The 20,707-nt window shown below is 33.3% G+C and overlaps 1 protein-coding gene across 3 annotated transcripts; it reads right to left on the bottom strand.

Annotated features, from left to right (window-relative positions):
* Positions 1-1,655: 1,655 nt before the first annotated feature.
* On the bottom strand, positions 1,656-18,476 carry LOC127880836 (uncharacterized). Of its 3 annotated transcripts, none has more exons than XR_008049749.1 (4): positions 15,635-15,882; positions 10,334-10,369; positions 6,924-7,094; positions 1,656-3,872 (listed from the first exon to the last, which is right to left on the bottom strand). XR_008049749.1 is itself a non-coding variant. In XM_052428293.1 (4 exons), the coding sequence occupies exons 1-4, from the start codon at positions 18,179-18,181 to the stop codon at positions 3,649-3,651; spliced, it is 495 nt and encodes a 164-aa protein (XP_052284253.1). In that variant the 5' UTR covers positions 18,182-18,476; the 3' UTR covers positions 1,656-3,648. The 3 variants fall into 3 exon arrangements, 2 of the variants coding, with proteins under 2 accessions (XP_052284253.1, XP_052284254.1); XM_052428293.1 differs by lacking the exon at positions 15,635-15,882 and adding an exon at positions 18,118-18,476; XM_052428294.1 differs by lacking the exon at positions 15,635-15,882 and adding an exon at positions 18,121-18,476.
* Positions 18,477-20,707: the final 2,231 nt, after the last annotated feature.

Genomic DNA, 20,707 nt, shown 5'->3' with positions numbered 1-20,707 from the left:
CAAAAAGACATTTATATTTGTTAGGAATCAATGAAGTACCTAAAACAACAGAACACATGTGGGATATCAAAAGCATACGTAAACTGACTAAGTTTTAAACGCAAAAAGCAATTATCGGTATACCGAAAATTTCATTGACGCGAAATTATATGAAAACTCAGAATTTTACTACAAAAGTCAATAAACTGGCCACAAAGATAAACAAATCAATGAAAATGCACCGTAAAGCGCAAATTTGAACCGGAACAAACTGCTTATGCCCGGATTACAACGATCTGAGTTCCAGAACGTATTTTCGTTTAACGGTAAACACTATTGACATATTTACGCGGAAATGTTTTTTGAGCATTCGCAGGAACATTTCATGAATGTTAACAAAAATAAGACGCAATTTTTACTGCTCATATTTGTTTTAAACTTTCTTTTATTTTCAGATTTTAATAAATGAAATAAATAAATTTCTGCTGTTTTATTTACCGGACATTCGGACCGGCAACATAGCATTTTCAATCGGACCTGTTTTAAAAACGTCGGTCAGGTCCGACGGTCCGGCACTTTTGGGAATGTCTGAATTATTATTATGTATATATAAACTTCATTTGTCGGTCTGGCTTTGTGTACTATTATTTAATTTAAACACATTTTTAAGTTTGTTTTATAGTTTTGCTTTAAGAGTTTTTGCAATACCTCATCCCATACTTTATCAAATCTTGCCCCTATAATCATCATTATGCAGTTTGCCTTTTTTTCAATAATGGGTATATTTGCTTGCCAAACTATACACCTGTCTCTCTCCCCGTTAGTAATGTTTTATCAAACTTAAATTTCATTTACTAATACAATAAAAATTCAAGATTTTTACGTGTGTTTTGATGTTTCCGTGCTTATAAATACTAACAGTTTTAATCGATCAAATCACATGGTTACAATATGATTATACGCAAAATGTAAATGATTACTAGTATGCAGTGACTTAAATGATGCGTTTTTATGTCGATCGCAGTACAATACCACTTACTTTGTGTTAGTATACGTCGATCGCGATGAAATGACTAAGACTTTTTGATTGTGTACGTTGATCGCAATACATGTAAATAGGGTCTTGCACGAGTTGTCATATCATTCGGCGAGCTTACTAACACATGTCCTGGACGAGTTTAATAAAATACGGTATGAAATGACAACGAGTGTCAGATCTTTTTCATTACATGCTTTTAAATGAGCAAATTTACTAAATATTTACGCAAACAATGATAAACCCCGAATGTTGTTTACATTTCGTGACGTCATTTAACGTTGAACGTCATTTTAACAAAATAACAAAATGCGATTGGTCAATCGAACGAAAACTAAGCTAATGAAAACGTTTAAAAAGTATGTTACACATTTGTATGATAAAAATATTCGTAATGGTTATATTACATGGGGAACAGGGTATGGCATGTGATAAAAATGTGAATGTATACGTCGATTGCAATAAAATGACTTTGACTTTGCAATTGTAAACATCGATCGTAATGAAATGACTAAGACTTTTTTATTACACGTCGATCGCAATAAAATGATTGAGACTGTATGATAGTAAACGTCAACCGCCATGCATTTAAACGAATCAACTACATATTTTGAATTAATTTATTACCAACGTCATTCATGTTGAAGAAAACAGTTTTAACATTTATGTATATATTTCTTAATATATATTTACCAATGACACAATATACTACAGCAATATTTATATGCTAATACACAACACTGAAATGTTTTTGACATAAATATACATTTACTGAATTCGGGTCATTTGAAACAATGATTTTGAATTGATATTGTATAAGCAAACAAAAGCAGAGCATTGAATTGATTAAGAAACATTAACATTCTAGTAATATAGACTATTGCTCGATGGAGGCACCCAGAATTATTAAATTTTTACATGACTTGCAAACAAATAAACCCCTTGATATATATTCTTAAAAACGATAAAGCAGGTCCCGTTCAAAACAAAAACTTCAATATTGTTCGACATTTTAAATAAAGAAAGACATTATACAATGTGTGTATTCACAATAACATTAAAATCAAACACACACACGCACGCGCGCACACACGCAAACACACACAAATTGTATTGCTGTCGATTTAAACTAGAGAAGCTTATAAATTTTCTTAATAGAACACACTTAATTCAAAATGTTGACTCAACTTTGAATTTTTTTTATATTTCAATGAGTTTGAAGATCGTGCTAAATTTTTAATCACACAAGCATTTATTTAGATTCAAATTCAACTCATTTCTGAGTTTGAGAAAGAACATTGCCTAGTGGCACGAACACACTTAAGTGAATATTCTGACTCAATTTTCAGTTGCTCATCTTGTTTTACATGATCGTGCTTAATTGTATTATTGTAGATTCACACAATTTTTTTAGTTATAAGTCGGACTAAACTCAAGTCTTAATTCGAGGGGGAATATGTCCAAATTATTGATTATATTTGAGTTGTGCACTGTTCACGCACAGACCAAGTTGCTCATTACTCAGCTGGGTGGATTCTCGCATCTTATCTTCTGAGTTGTGCTCAATAATAGAGATTGTCCGTGAACATGGACCATATATTAGCGTACTTATATCTGAGATTTGAGAGTCTTCTTTATCTGACAGGCATACCCGATACTCAGCTTAGTGAAAACTTAAACCGCATGCAGTGAGTTAAGCTAAACAAATTGAGAATTTTCATGACCGCAGGCCCGAGTCAATGTGTCTTCAAAAAAGCAAAATATATGTTTATTACAACCGCAACATGTACAACCGTGAGACGCGCGTTTAAAATATATTCACTTATTTTTACATTATTTACATTAAAAGTGTCCTGACTTGTTCATTCGTTTATATGACTCGTTAAAAAATATATGCATGAATGCGGTATGCAACTTCATTGTGCGATTTCCTAACCTCAACAGTGAAAACTATGTGTTTGATGCGTGCTTTAAATGACATTTGATTAAACGGAAATTAACAGTACAAATAACCGTGTGTGTTCACGGACATCAAACAGGAAAATGAAGTTATCACGTTTAATGAGATGATACATTCAGAGATATATTGTGTTATTTATTAGCGTCAACAATAATATAAGGTCTTATTGTTGCTTTAGATTAAAAAAACTCACCGGTTTCATCCAAATGCATATATACATGCACAGCATATTCCCAGGATAATTTGATGTTTTTATCAAAGAGGAGACAAACTCCAAATTAGGAACAAAGTCAGTCATATTTGTAATGCAAACGTGTTTATCCCACACATCAATCCTTTACAACGACAGTAAGTGTTCATAAACAACATTCAACACCGCAAGATCATGTATAAATACAATATGTACACTAAAATATATGATGTTTGCTTTTATTATGGCTGTTTATATATAAAGAAGCGCACTAAAATTAAAATTACATGCGAATACAACAAAAATATCTGAGGTTGCTTTTCATGATAACCCCATTTATATTCAAGAACCGTAAAATGGACATATGCAGTATGAATTCAAACATCAGTTGCCTGCAAAATTGATCAAAAATAGCATATAATATCATTAGGCCCACTATGATCTCTGACAGAAACGTGTTGCTTCAAATATGCATAATTCCATTTAGTACAGTTTTGTATCCGTAATATATATCAGAAACAACATAACGTTAACGTAGAAATATGCATGCGCATCGCCTCTGCTCTCGACTCCATGGTTACATCCATTTTCAGAACATGACGTTATGCAGCCATGGTATTTTACATCTTCAAATCGAAAATCGCCGCAAACATTGTTCAGAGTATCCAGGGAACAACCTCTGTACACCATCTCGATATTGTCTTTATCTAAAAATAATTACATTCATTGTTAGTTAGGTATTCTGGTAAGGAAGCGTTGGAAACACGGTGTTCTCATTTTAAGCATCGACAAATTTGTATGCAAATCCTTGTTAGTAATTCTATTCTGGAATAATTTAGTAATTTCTGTAGAAATTAGATTGCGTGTTTATTTCGTAAAAGGTATACAATGAACTATTGAAAGATAGATACATGTAACACTTTGTAACTTGATTCTACACTGTTCAATTATATTTAAGTTTTTGGCCCAAACTTATTATTTTCTTCCTTGTACTTGATTCTATAGAACATATTTTTTCATTATCGGATTTTAATAATCAAATTAAATCGCACACAACAAACAACGCTTGATATGTTTATAAAATATTTACAAATAACTCATACCTCACTTTAACGGTAGGATATAAATTGTGTTTGAAAAGTTTAGTTTTGTAAAAGTAGGACATATTTTGGGCATACGTTATCGCCACAAGTTGATATCGATAAGACAGTATAGAAATTAACAATATAATTATGAAAAAATCGTGATACAAAAAATAAAGGTTCACTTTAAATTGCATATATAATAATTATATAAGCGTACAATATATCAATAAGCACGAACATGATTTTCTCAATTATAAACCTATGTATTATAAACCTATGTATTAAAGCTAGATTCTATCGGATTGTTTATGAACATTAAGACTATCAAGAATAAATGCATTTGTATTTATAAAGAGTTTATATATAAGTTGTAAATAATTATTGTTTATACATCAAGTATCGCTAGACTATATATGTCGATTGCTGGACAGCATTTCACACAATGCGTTCTGACAAAAGAGGGACAGAACGAGTCTATTGTTTCCGATCGGAAATAATTTCAAGAACTTGGCGTGTTATTACGGAATTAGGATAGGGCCAAGTTGATTGTCGAGTGTCGACCTTCGAGGTCGACACACGACATTCTCGCGACATTCTCTCGACGCTCTCTCGACGCGCGACAATCATGCGACAATCAATATTTGAGTGTCGCATATCGCGCTGCGTTTTAGAAAAAAAAATCGCAGAAAATCTTGACTGTCGACTGAATTGTCGCGCGTCGTATTGAGCGTCGAGAGAATGTCGCGACATTCTCTCGACGCACGACACATCAGTCGACAGTCAATTTGATATATCGCGAGAATGTCGCCTGTCGACCTAAAAACCCCTAGGTCGACACACGACATTCTAACGACGCTCTCTCGACGCGCGACAATCATGCGACGCTCAATACGATATATCGAGCCAATATCGCGCAATTGTCGCTTGTCGACCGGTGTAGGAGTAATTTTTCATCTGCAAGTAAGGTGTTATAGTAACTTTTTCAGCTTAAGTAAAATAGCGGCATCTAGTAGCAGCAATAACAGCAGCAGCAACAGTAGCAGCAGCAGTAGCAGCAGCAGAAGTAGCAGCAGCAGCAGAAGCTGCAGTAGCAGCAGCTGCAGCAGTAGTAGCAGTAGCAGCAGTTACAGCAGTAGCAGCAGTAGCAGTAGTAACAGTATTAGTAGATGTAGTAGTAGTAGTAGCTGCAGTAGAAGCAGTAGCAGCAGCAGCAGTAGCAGCAGCAGCAGTAGCAGCAGCAATAGCATCAACAGCAGTAGCACAAGTAGCAACAGTAGTAGCAGTAGCAGGAGTAACAGCAGTAGCAGCAGTAGAAGGAGTAGCAGCAGTAGTAGCAACTGCTACTACTACTACTACTACTACTACTATCACTACTACTACTACTACGTCTACTACTACTACTACGTCTGCTACTGCTACTACTTCTACTGCTACTACTACTACTACTACTACTACTACTACTACTACTACTACTACTACTGCAGCTACTTCTGCTACTACTGCTACTGCTGCTACTCCTTCTACTGCTGCTACTGCTGCTACTGCTGTTACTCCTGCTACTGTTACTACTGTTGCTACTGCTGCTACTGCTGTTGCTGCTACTGCTGCTGCTGCTGCTGCTACTGATGCTGCTACTGCAGCTACTACTACTACTACAACAACTACTAATACTGCTACTGCTGCTACTGCTGCTACTGCTACTACTGCTGCAGCTGCTGCCACTGCTTATACTGCTGATGAAAAATTACTCCCACACCGGTCGACAAGCGACAATTGCGATATATTGGCTCGATATATCGTATTGAGCGTCGCATGATTGTCGCGCGTCGAGAGAGCGTCGCGAGAATGTCGTGTGTCGACCTAAGGGTTTTTAGGTCGACAGGCGACATTCTCGCGATATATCATATTGACTGTCGACTGATTTGTCGTGCGTCGAGAGAATGTCGCGAGAATGTCGAGTGTCGCGCTCGAAGGTCGACACACGACATTCTCGCGACATTCTCGCGACATTTTCTCGACGCTCAATACGACGCGCGACAATTCAGTCGACAGTCAAGATTTTCTTCGAATTTTTTTCCTCTAAAACCCAGCGCGATATGCGACACTCAAATATTGATTGTCGCATGATTGTCGCGCATCGAGAGAGCGTCGAGAGAATGTCGCGATAATGACCTCGAAGGTCGACACGCGACACTCAACTTGGTCCTATTCGGATTCCGTATGTTATCGATATTCCAGATTATCTTCGTTGTAACTATCGTGTAAACGAATAGACAAAGAATAGATAAACGAAGATAACGAGCCTTCCAAGAAGCTTTATTGAGAAAAAGAAGGAATCATAGAATAAGAATGGTTTTAGTATGTTTGTCTTTTAAGCAATTCATTGATTCGGTCATTTATTTGCATAAATGTTCTTCTTTAAGTTTCATACTACATGCAGTTTTAAAAGCCTCGGAAAAGATAAACTTATATTTGTTACTCGAGGAGGTTCTGTCGCATGTTTTAGAATACAACCGCTATATCACATCAAGTACTAGTAATTTGCCATCAGCCAGTACCATTATATACGCATTCGGGAGAAACCTAAGAGGTCAACATTTATAAATACACAAGCCAATCATAGAATGTTGTTTTTATCTGGAAAATATGTGAAAACAATTGCGAAAAACTTACATGTTTCCCCGATTAGTTTGATGCAATATTTGGAAGGAAAACCTCCCACGTGACCTTTCTTTCCTTGAAGACAGTTCTTGGAGTACACGCCATAGGCTGGATGGAACGGATCGCCACATGAAGGGTCACTGTTGTTGAAGGAGAAACATTCGAAACAGTCAAGGCCGCCGGCTGTAAACAAACCACATACCTTGTAAACTTTACTATTTCTTTATATGTTTATACCCTGGTATATTGATGTCATTTACAATTTTTCTTTAGATCACGATGTATTATTGTATGCGCTACATACGAAAGCAGAAGTAAAAAAAAGCGTGCGTGCGTACATGCATAGAATCATCACATGGATTTAAAAAAACAACAACAATACATAGTTAAATTAAGATGTTTGTTTATATTATAATAATATTATTATTATAACTTCGTACATACGATTTATATAGGAAGATGAAAGCAAATGTATTATTAGAAAATACATGCAAAAGATACAAGTACAATATATGCCCATGCTCTGCTTAGGCCTCAGATCATTAACGGTCGAAGATACCTTTATGCAATTAAGTATCGTTTTCTTGGTTGCATGCAATTCCAGGAAGTATTGTTTTGATAAAGGCATTACTGTATATAACGTTGACTTAATGACGTCAAATTGTGAATAATTGTTAATGGCTTAACATGCATTTTCGAAAAAAAGGTTTAATGAAGAGTTATGAAGTTTAGCGCCTCGTCTCGTGATAGTACTTCGTTTTTCGTTAACTTTCACCATCGTGCTATACCTAAAATCGCACGTGTCTTGAGATTAAGACTATTCGTGAGATAACATACGTAAACAGTGCTAGGCTAAGTGAAAATTCAAAATCCTTCTTCTGAGTTGAGGTAAAACAATGAAAATGTTCTTGACACTATGCTCATGTAATGCCATGCCAGCAGTCAGTTCTTTGCGTGACCGTTCTTATTAGGTGATTCCATTTTTAATCATTTAATAGTTGTTTTGTCATAAACAAAGGATAAAGAATTCCTGATAACGTTTTTGGAGTTTCATCATTTGCAAAATCACCATTAACCATTATCAGATATTATGTTTTCTGCCAGGAAATATATCCTGGTTCAATAAAATAAATGTATCAAAGAAAAATCAGAAAATCAAATTGATTAAATATATTTAATGTGTATATACCGGCTGTGAATATAGGCACTTGACAAAAGGATCTTTAAAAAGCTGTTGTATGTATTGCATCGCTAACAGGTAAATTGCATATTTCAGTAACAAAGGTCCGGGAGACAACCCAGGATAATAAGAGGAAGAGCACCACGTGTGAGTCGGTGTCTGTTTTTATTGTTTATAAACACTACATTGGTAATAAACATCCATTTCTGAGCTTGTTTTGGTAACACATTTTTATAATATCTCCATTTGGTAGTGTTTTAATGCATCGTTTACCGTTTATGTTCATTTGCTGTAACGTATATGAAGACTTACTGTTAACCATTACACATTTATGAAAGTGTTGTTCTTATTCAAATATAGTTTATGCAGCCCTATTATATGAAATAAATTGCATGTCACATTCATTTGCTGTTCAAACTTCATGCATCAAATTGTTCGTAAAAGGTATCATTTGGTTGTTTTGTATTTTAAAACTCAGAGGTCAATATATATTGATAAGAATATATATTAAAGTCGAAGGCGCTGATATTTAATTAAGTTTTTATGGGGCTGGTCGATACGGCAGGAAACTGCTTACAGCTGAAACGCTTATGACTATGTACATGAAAGCCATTTAAAACCATATTTCCAATGAAAAGGTTTAAGTTTCATAATTGATGGAAACAACGTTTCAAAATACGATAATATAAACAAATAACTCCCCATCATATGACAAAATACGTACATCACATATTCACCCTTGGAAAATCGAAGTATTCTAGATAGAATAGATCAAACTAATAGACAATACTAATTGCAAGAGTGATATTCACTGTTCAAATTCTATATAATGTCTTAAGGTATGATTGAATAACATATTTGGAAAATATTGACATTCTAAACAATCTACAATAAAAGTACTCCTAAATTATTTTTTAACATAACACTTAATTTAACTTAAACTATATTTCTATAATACAATGTACAATATCTGCATTTCGTAGAAAACAATCCTGAATGACCATACGACAATATGAAGAAACTTAAATTCATGACTGTTTTAAAAACACCGTATATCTTCCGTAATTTATTGATCTCTCTGATTGTATTTTGTCATGAAATAAAACAATGAAAAGTGGTGTTTATGAAAAAAAATCCTTATTTTAAAGGATTGTCTTTCATAAAGAGTCCAAGTTTTTATAAAACTCATACAAAACTCTTCACCCTTACAAGACAAATTTTTCATTGGCGCTGATCGTTTGTTTTAAGATGCTAATTAAGTTAACTAGTATTCAACTGTACAGATGTGTACAACACACGTTGACAATTACAGTCCAGGGGGGACGGGAAGAATGGTGGACGGATGGCACAACTTAACCAGCAACAATATGTTTATTTCAAAACATAAACACATACGCTTGACGTTACAGCTAAACATATACACAACATAAATCTATTCAAGACAAATAAAACATAAGTACAGACCAATAAAACAGTATGTATGTAATATATTTGAAATATTTGTATTGACTTCAGCACGACATTTTTCCAAAACACCTCGACATATCGACAATAAAACACTTCTGAATTTGGATGTAATATCTGCAGTAGATTCTTGCTTCAGTAGGTAGTTAACCCTTTGCATGCTGGGATATTTGTCGTCTGCTAAATTGGTATCTGCTAAATTGCTAAAATCATTTTTTTTTCACTTTTTTTTCAAAGACCACTATTAGAATAGCAAACCGTTTGGATCCTGATCAGTTTTGTGGCGTCTGATCTGGATCCAAACTGTTTGCCAAGGCCTTTAAAATTCGGTTCCAGCGCTAAAAGGGTTAATTCGTGCATTCTCGTATTAATTAAATGTACAGTATTTCGTCCCTTGGAAGTTATATGGGAAAATCGGGCCTCAGTGCATGTATGTTGCAAGAATTGTCTGTCTTCCTATTGACGATATGTTTAATCTTTAGTCAAACAAAACACTTGACGCACATTAAGTGATAATTTTTATATGTTTCAATATTGGCTGAACAATTGTCGCGAGACAAAATTAAAAATTATTTGATTGCATATAGCAGCATAATACAAACACGTGCTTTCAAAAGCATATATGGAAATGATGTATAGAATGCGTCAAGTAGATAGAGGTAGTAGACCATTTTTCTGAATTGAAATAATAATGATTCTGATGTCTTATCTTTTCAGGAGATAACCAGACCGAAAAAATGCCAAAAACACATATGAACTGCATGGAAATAAATTTTACCTGATTTCTCGTCGGCCGATTTCATTTCCACAAATTCTGGGCCAAAATATGAAATGAAAAGAAAATATTTTAAAACTTAGAATATATATATTATGGCCATGAATTCTAGTTTTGTCGTCTTATACTTACATAGAACTACCATAAGTTGGTGTTCATTCCTTGAATTCTTTTTCGTATGGTAATTGATTTGTTAGAGATATGTACTATTTCTCAAAATGTAATGAAATATGTCGATAGTTAATTTTCAATTACAATGCACCGTTTGGGTATTTTATCATAAATGTGTATAGAAGTGTGCATTCAAGCAACATGAAATATATATTAATGGCGATGTTGGTGGCAATGCGCAATATTCACATTGACCTCATCAAGAACAAACAGAACCATAACCTTTCGAATGTTTGTTCTGTTACACATATTCACTGGGATCACCCATTCTTTTATACAATGTATAAATGTTTATGAAACCACCACATCATTATATAATGTTGAAGCTTTTCGTGATATACATGTAATGTGAACTTAAATTTACATAACCTCTGGATTTTTAATAAACTTTTTTAACAGTTAAATCATTATCAAGCGTTATAAATTACCTTAACGTTTCGGCGGAAATTAATTAAAACCTGGATAATGGGTTGCTAAAATAATATTTTCAGTAAGTTTCAATTCAAAATGCTAAAACAGATACAAGGTATTGTTAGCCTAGTTCTTGAAAGCTTATCTCACACATCGATTTCATATTTGAAAAAAGCTTAATTAACACGGAGTTCATAATTGAGATAAAATATAGACTTTTGTTTTATTGTATGCAATTGTTGTAACACTTAAAACATTCACACACATTGATGTTCATTTTAAATATTTTTAGAATATTTAACACATTTACAGTCCACTATTATTACAAATATTTGTATGCTTAAGTAATACAAGTTATCCTTTTAATGAACTCTCAATTGAGAAGTGGGGTAATTTCCAAGGAGGTCACCTAGGTTTGTGAAAGCCTTAAACAATTTGACGATGAGCTAGATTGAATAAAAATAACAAATGCACAAATAATATGGATTTAAGTATTAATGCTAGATTACACATGCGTTTAAACTTTAAACGTAAAAGTGAATAACTTTAAATTTCTCGAAGATGTAAACTGCATTTAAATTTGTAATCGAAACTCAAAATACATGAATATATTTTAATACATAAACTGAAAAGCTTTTTGATCCTTATTTTATTTCAGGAACGTGAATATAATTTAAACATTACTTGTATGTATTAATATATCAACTCAATTTAACAATATTTGTCATTGTGGTAACTCCGACACTTTAAAAGTAACCAGTATGTATATCGTGTTCGTTAAATTGTCAAGGAGAGATTTAACAAATGGCACACACGTGTGCATAACCAGTGTAGAAACATGATGTACTCATATAATTAAATTGCCAATAAGGCATTTAATACACAGTTAATGATTGGTCCCTGTGTACACAGTCGCAAATTTGTATTATGGGGAAACGTTTCAAATATCCATTAACAGAGGATAACAATGTTTACCAATATTTCCATGGTCGTAATTGATCAATAATCAACATGCCCGACGTTTGTCTCTTCAACTAAAACTTAAATCAGAGCATGCCAGTATTCGTATAATGAAAACCATTGTAGGTATTGACTATAATGTCAAATTATACAAGCATACTATCGATCATAAAGAATATATATATATTGGGCAAGAAACAATTGGTGACCACACAAAACGCAGTAATTTTGAATTATCATTTATACGTAAATTTTAACTAAAGCAACATAATTTATATCACACAAGAGTAACATGAAAACGCTCACCTTAGAAACTGTAGTCAAGTGGTATAATACTAGAAAACACTACATTGAGTCTACTTTTGACGACGGCAATACTTTAGCATCATGTTGTTACGAAAGTCTATATAAAACATTTCACATTCCTCACGGTTATTGCCAATATTGACCCCAGATGCAAATTAAGAAAAAAACTTAAAAAGGACCACTTTATGATATGAACATACCAAATAATACACCAATTGGCCTTGTTCTTTTAGAAAGTATTTAAGTCATTTTGCTAATAAAGTCTATAAACAAATAATGACAGGGGCCAATTTTGACCAAAAGGACATTATTTTTAAGAAACGTGGTTGATAATCACTATACGATGTTATATAACAAATATCAATCCTTTGGGTGTCAGATGTGAGTATTATAAGTATTCATTATATAAAATTAAGAAAAAACACATGTTTTCCCCAACGTGGACTAATATATTACCCATGCGGCATTATCTGAACAAAACACAATAGCATGTTACATAACAAATACCAAACCTCTTAGCCTTATTGTTTTTTGAGGAGGTTTGTTTGTATGTTGTTCTATATAAATATGAGGATAACACGTTACGCCCGAGGCGTTCCCAATTTGATCCCAGCGGCACAATTACAACAAACTTTGTAGAGGGTAAATAACGATGTTACATAACAAATGACTATTCTCTGGGCCTTTCCGTTTCAATGGCAATTTTCCAATTTTTCATTGTATGCATATAATTAGAAACAACAAGTTACCCCAAGAGCATGATTAGAACAAACTTGGTCGAGGACCACTTTTTTATTTAACTTCACAAACACCAAACATCTTTGCCATGTCGTTTCATGGGAAGTGTATTTTAAAAATTTATATTATACTAATTTATGGCAAACAAGTAACCCCACGGTTGGGTCAATTTTATACCAAGGCTGACGATTTGAACTTACTGTGTAGATGACCACAATACGATGTAACATACCAAGTGCTTTTGTAGGCCAAAACACCTAATTGATATTTTCCATTTGTTCATAGAAGACCACAACCAGATAATGTTTGTGAAATTTCGACGATTTCTGCCACGCATTTCAGATGATGTTTTTTGAAGAAAAAGTTAAAAGACAAATGGATGGACGGACTTACAGTATCCCGATAGCGTGTTGTTCTGTAGTGAGCTAATCACAATTTTTGTTTATACTGCAAGATTAGTACAAACCTTTCATATTTTTCGTTAGGTCTGTCATTCTTGTTTTATTGCATAATACTGACTGGTTCAGGGTAGGTTGATTAAATTAAGATTAATGCTGCATTAATCTTGGTGGCATATCTAAATTCATCCGTAAATATATATTATAATAGTGTGTACTCATAGTATATATTGTTTATAAATGTCTCAAATGCGTTATAACTTTATTTTGGATCCATGCAGATGTGATTGATTGTGTGTACTCGCAATAAAGCTGTGATTTTAACGGCTTTGTAAAAGCAGATTCTGTTGTGTTGTCTACTGCAACTTTTACGTTCAAAAAGAATAAATACAATATAACGACCGCCGTGAAGTTCGATAATGAAGCATAACATGGTATTTTACAATCTCACATTGTTTCGCGGACTTTTCCTCGTAGATAAAAATCTATACGTTACCTGTGTCTGATCGAGGTTTTAAAAAATTATTCAATTGTAGCCTCAGATTATTGTTTGTTCCAAGGGCTTACACATAACTTGTCTGATGCAAGGCGGATCTATATTAAGTGATCATATTTATATGGGTGTCATAGTTACGTGTTGTTTTGTCTAACACAATTTGAAAACAAAACTAAACGAAAAAGCGTATTGCTACATGGCGAAAAGTGTAGCCCGCTACTAAGTAAGTATACTTAGAACAGCAGCGCATGGTGATTTCTATTGATTTGACGAAATCGTTTCTAATGAACATCTTTAACCGGCAAAAATGCAAATAAACTCATAAAAATGGATTCCATAATAAGTAACATAAAATGTTTGCATTTATTGCAAGTTATTGATATTTTATGAACTTTTTCACTTAACATACTGGGTTAAGTGTATACAAAATCACAATAATGTTGGTTCTCGCAAAGAATGTTATATTCAGCACACACGCAATGCTTTTACTTTAATAATCATTCAATAATATAATTATCGTATAGAGTAGGATTTGTTAAGTAGGGTGATTGATCAATGGAAGAGATGTCATCAATGATCTTAGATATGCGTATTTCCACCGGATATATATTTGTTCTGACGTTTTTTGCCAATGTTATTGGTGCGGTTGTCATGGGAACGTTTCACTACCAATTCACACTGGAACTTAACGATATCATTAATTCCAATACAGGCTACTTTTTGATACAATTTATGAGCTTCTTTTTCTTGTAAAAGCCTTAAGTAGAGTGTGTTTCGATGTTTTATTAATCAAACCAGTCCCAGGAAGCATGTCAATATTATTTAATACTATTTAAATGTTATTTTACTTATGCGATGTGTTCCACCATTTTTCTATTGTCATAGTATGATTTTGTATAATATGTGGCCTTCAGATTGTGATATAGAGAATACTAGGTTAGCGTTGAATACAGAGAAGTTTATGTTGCGAGGCTTAGAACGCCGGAAGCGCGAGCCTTGGCGAGCGCTTTCGGTGTTCGAGCCGAGCAACATAAACTTCTCTGTATTCAACGCTAACCTAGTATTCTATTTATCCCATTTGATTTTGTCAACGTGACATTAAACATAAATATATCTAATAACCTTAACAATAATTTTAATTCAGTCATAAAAGCGCTTAAAATCTAACAAATGTAACCATGCGTAGTGATATACATGTATTCGTTCTGGTACGCAAAATAGTCTTTAAAAAATTCACACACAAACTGTAAAACAAGTAAAAATATCACCATATGCCTACATTCAATTTTACGCAAAATGCGAATTTTAACACATTACGACCGCGAAAAGAAGATTTTACTTTACTATAATTCATTTTATTTTCGAAAGAAAATGATCAAAATCCAATATGGCGGCGATTGCTCCTGACAACATGCTGTCGATGTCAACATACATGTACACCATCGACGACCTAGTTCTGGCTACCATAACTTTAAATGTCGTTTTTTATGATTTTTGACTGGCGCGACTTTGTACAGGTCTGTCAATACTAGATAAACTGTACGCTGAAGTTTCTTGAGCTATCGAAGACCTTGACAATTTTGACGAGTAAACAGACGATTGCAGCGACTGACACTTTATTTGACAAAATATACAGGGCAATACGTTTTCCGACTTCGGACGACGAATTTAAGGACGCGCAGAACGTGTTTATTATATAATGTTATGGGTATGCCGTGTGTGATCCGATGCATCAATGGCGCCCCTGTTAAAATCATTTCGCCGAGAACAGGGAACGACAAAAGTACAAACAAAAATCAAAACACGTAAGAACTAGTATCTTACCTTTAATTATCCTTTAAAATCCATCTAATTATCCATTTAACTCAATAATTGACCATTTTGCATCTAGGGTCTTTAATAATTATTTCAGCATAGTTAAATAAAGACCCTTATGCCATTCTATCACTTTATTCAAATGAGTTTATGAACGCGATAAACTTTCTTCTTCGTCACACGCTACGTCATGTACTCTACCGGGGCAGTTTATCTAATAATAGCCGTTGGTAAACTAGGTTGCATTTGCAGATTTCTGCATACAAACATAATTATGTTTAAACTTGCACAATGTTTTATTTATCTATGGTAAATGCCCTTATTGTACGAGAAAATAATTTAATATATAATTACACAAAGAATGGAAAACATTCCAGTACACGTGTACAAAATGGGACGTTCCCAATTCCAGTGTTGTGCTATTTTTACCATCTTATACTTTACACAGCTCTATGCCTAACGTTATGCCCTTATTGTACGAGAAAATAATTTAATATATAATTACACAAAGAATGGAAAACATTCCAGTACAGGTTGCATTTGCAGATTTCTGCATACAAACATAATTATGTTTAAACTTGCACAATGTTTTATTTATCTATGGTAAATGCCCTTATTGTACGAGAAAATAATTTAATATATAATTACACAAAGAATGGAAAACATTCCAGTACACGTGTACAAAATGGGACGTTCCCAATTCCAGTGTTGTGCTATTTTTACCATCTTATACTTTACACAGCTCTATGCCTAACGTTATGCCCTTATTGTACGAGAAAATAATTTAATATATAATTACACAAAGAATGGAAAACATTCCAGTACCCGTGTACAAAATGGGACGTTCCCAATTCCAGTGTTGTGCTATTTTTACCATCTTATACTTTACACAGCTCTATGCCTAACGTGAATTAAATAGGAAAGCAAACATAGCAGATTATTCATGAACTGTGCGATATGTGTATGGCTTGTTGTACATTCTTAATATTTAAGTTAAATGTCAAAAGTATATGCTTTGGTTATAAACAATGCACATTACACGAAATAAGGAAAATGTGATCAGTTGGCAATTCAGATATGTCGACATACAGTACATGTAGAAAACATGTGAAATAAGTCGCGTTTATAATAAATCGTCAACAAAAATGGGGAAAATCACGCAATAAGTATGTCATTTTATGACGCCATCAATCAGCTGATTCATTATACGGATGGCGAAAAATTATGTCATATGATTAGATTTAAAGGTTGAAGGTCGTATAATTTTGAAGCTTAAGTTTTGTCGACTTTGTTATAAATAAAAAAATAACAAAACAAAAATCGTGTAATTTCATATTTTATTTCAACATTTCTTTTGGTGATTATGTCATATATATGTTTTTCTGCAAAATATGCACATTTTCTTCTAATGGGTGACCTTAAAATTCGATCAATGAACCACACAATATCGACCTAATTTTAGCGCATATCGCATGACGTCATTTAAAAAGTAGTCCGTGCACGCGACAGGTATATTCCACAGTGTTGAATACAAGCAGGTATATTCCACAACGTGTTATACCGTCAATGTCGCGGTGAAAATGGGATAAATTTATATACATGTATTATAGTGATATTCGCTATTATGCTAAAGACACTTATATCACGCAGATATTTTGTTAAGTTACTTAAAGATCTGTTAGTCATGGAACTCCGATGTTTATGGTATCCTAAAAACTATTTAGGCTAAAGAAGCTCTATCGTGATCTTCCTCTAATGTTACAATAACGTGTTTTGAAATTCTCACTAGAGGCTGTTAAAATAAACACATGAAATCACAGTTGAACTTCAACTCATATGACATTGGCACAGACACAGCTATTTGTTCATAATTTGTTAATTTCATTAACACATTTTACAAATACCTCAAAGTTATAGAACCGGAAATTAAAAAAAAATCGTGCTTATAAGTTGTGTTTTATGAGCGGATAATTCATAACAGGTAATACATATAATCATGCGCACTAGTGGTTTTTAGGCATTTGATATATCAGTCGAGTCTTTTGGTTAAAAATGGAAGTTAACTAAAAACAATACATACACAATCATGTTGTTATGCAGTTTGTTATATACAAAATTGTTTTAAAGCTTGGTGAATGGTGGGTGAACTGCGCCATATTTGTATAATTATGTTTATAAATGCGTTTACATCAGCCTTTTTAAATCAACACATGTAAGCTTGATACAATTTTACTGTTTAACGGACCATTCCATTTGTATTTTGAGCTAGCTATATACCAACTTGTTACAATATTACTATTTTATTTGTTATATCAGGAACGACTCGTTTTACTTTCGAAACTGTAAGAGCAATACAGCCTAAGGAGCGTTACACACAATTAAGACCTATAACACATTCGACCTTTATGTGACAAAAGAAGTCCATAAGTGTGTATAAACTGTTTCAATTATGAAAACATAATAATATATATTATGCAAGTGTAAGTCAATACCACCTGGGTTCCATATCACAGGAAACAAAATGAGCGGAACGAAGAGCCTCGACGGAATCGGCATCTTGGTATCGTCCTGTTAATTCGAACTTTTCTTAAAGGCGTACTCCATATTTGCCTGGCCTAGCACACAGTTATGATATTGGTTAGTCGAATATCGACGTCATCTACACATGTTTCTAAGCAACTTATTAGCCACTAGTACAGAACAAATACCGTTCGTTATCAATGAAGAGTGTTTATTCTATAACAGATAATCTGTTAAACATATCAGCTGAATAATATCCTAAACATCAGAATTCTTCCGTGGTTTGCAATGCGCGATTACACAAATTCGCGTTTGGAATGCTCTCCTTGTAGTGCTTTATTTTGTCTGAGAGAATTTTCAATAGCTATGGCGTTGAGATTTTCCAATAGGAGCATCACATATAAATCTATAAATAGACTGCTCATATTAATGGTATCGGCTTCATGGAATTAACGTTTTCTGCATAGGTGGCGTGCTAGCAAGATGTCCTTTGAAATGCGTGACAGATTTTGATTAAATACTTGCAATTTGTTTTACTGTTAATGAGACGTGCATCACGTATACAAAACAATAACGATGTTGTATGTTTACAGTTAGATGTACTTGGTTTGCGTCGCAGTTGCTGTGCAAAGCTTTTACAATAGTTTTTTTCCGAACATTATAGTTTATTCGAATTAAGCATATAAAGCTCTTCGTCATAAACACACATATACAATAACAGCATGCGTTTGAAGTAAATATAAAATGTATCATTTCGAAAAAAGATCAATTTAAATATACACGAAATAAAACTTCGCGAGAGTGTCACATGTTAGTTAATAAATAATGACCACATACTATCCGACATAGTTTAATAATTGCAATAAATATTACAATCTCATGTACTTATGTTTTTTTGAAAGACAAATATTATAATTGTATAATATATCTAATAATAAATACAAAAGAGGATCAATGCTTGGATAATAAATATGCTCCTTACATCTCTGTTAAATTAATAAAATGGAGCAAAGCTTGTGTGAAATAACAATAAAAACCCGATAGAAAATCAGTCGTATATAACTAGGTTTATATATAGATGTTGTATTTAGAGTTAGGAACTGTTGATTATGTTGAGGATATAACCATATAGAGCAGATTTCATATAAATATTTACTCCATCTATGTCACACCTTGTTAAATATTAAGTTTTATATTTTGTATTACCCCGGTGTTGACCACCTATAAGCAAAGCGAAAATATACTTGATCATAAGGATTTGTTTCTTTAACGAATATTAAATACTCTCATAAGATTTAGGAAGATATTTATAAGGTCTAAATGTAGCATCCCCATATATATCACTATAAATACATATGTACATATATATATATATATATATATATATATATATATATATATATATATATATATATATATATATATATATATATATATATATATATATATATATATATATATATATATATATATATATATATATATACACACACATATATGCACATATACACACCTACACACGTACACATATACGTACACATAAACATATTCACACACATATAAATATTTATATATACTTATATACCGTATTAGTATTTATCATACCCCACAGTCCACCACTTATGCGAAAAAAAGTTATAGATGATCTCTGGGGATAAATTTGCTCGCACGTAATAAAAAATTCGCACTATTTCGACAAGAAATATGACTTAGTTACTGGAGCAACGAATAAACCAATGCCTGCAATAATGTGTGCACAACATACACATACATAGGACCATAGCATTCAAACAAGACTATGATATAGACAACAAATGCGACTTAATTGCTGATGCAACAATAAAAACAATTCCATCAACATACCGAAAACCATAACCATTCAACAAGACTAGGATATGCGAACAATTTATATATATATGTCTCAGCAACCCATTTGGTTATAAAGCTGAGAGTTGGATTATTGCAACTAGCGTCACAACCAGAAGCCGCTTTAAATACAAATAGAGGCCCCGTATGGGGAAGTTTTATCCGTGTAAATTTTATGTTGCAAATAACGTTATCTGATTTTCAATTAGCGGTCAATTAATATACTGTATAGTTTGATATCGTATTTTAATGGATATCTTGTACTATGTATTACCCTTTCTTTCAGCCGAAACCATCGAAATATCATGGTAAATACAGGGGATACAGGAAAGAGGCACTTGTTCTGGCTCTCGAAGCTGTCCAAAAGGGGTTGTCGGTGCGGAGAGCAGCAGCACAATTGTGTGTGCCACGGGCCTCCCTAGCTGATAGAGTATCGGGGTGGATCAGTAACCAAGGACACTCTTTAACCAAGAGGAGAAATTAAGCACATTTAGCAAAATCAAATTTAAACATTGCCTGACATAGTAGGTAAAAATAGAATCGGGAATAAAAACATTAAAGAAAACATACGCACAAATTAAACAATTAAACTCATCACGCTTCAAGGTCTTATGTTAAAAACGACTTGACGACAACGACCCTTTCATTGCTAACGCAAATCTTACAGATCAAAGTTAATTTAGATGCGTTCAATAT

Source organism: Dreissena polymorpha, chromosome 5, assembly GCF_020536995.1.
Source record: "Dreissena polymorpha isolate Duluth1 chromosome 5, UMN_Dpol_1.0, whole genome shotgun sequence".
Lineage (NCBI taxonomy): Eukaryota > Metazoa > Mollusca > Bivalvia > Myida > Dreissenidae > Dreissena > Dreissena polymorpha.
This window is presented reverse-complemented; position numbering and strand designations above follow the sequence as displayed.

Coding starts and splice junctions, on each gene's coding strand:
- LOC127880836 (XM_052428293.1), bottom strand. CDS start 18,181: ATGCCGATTCCGTCGAGGCTCTTCGTTCCGCTCATTTTGTTTCCTGTG. Junction 7,095..10,333: donor ATCGGCCGACGAGAAATCAG/GTAAAATTTATT, acceptor GTTTGTTTACAG/CCGGCGGCCTTGACTGTTTC. Junction 3,873..6,923: donor CAAACTAATCGGGGAAACAT/GTAAGTTTTTCG, acceptor AATTATTTTTAG/ATAAAGACAATATCGAGATG.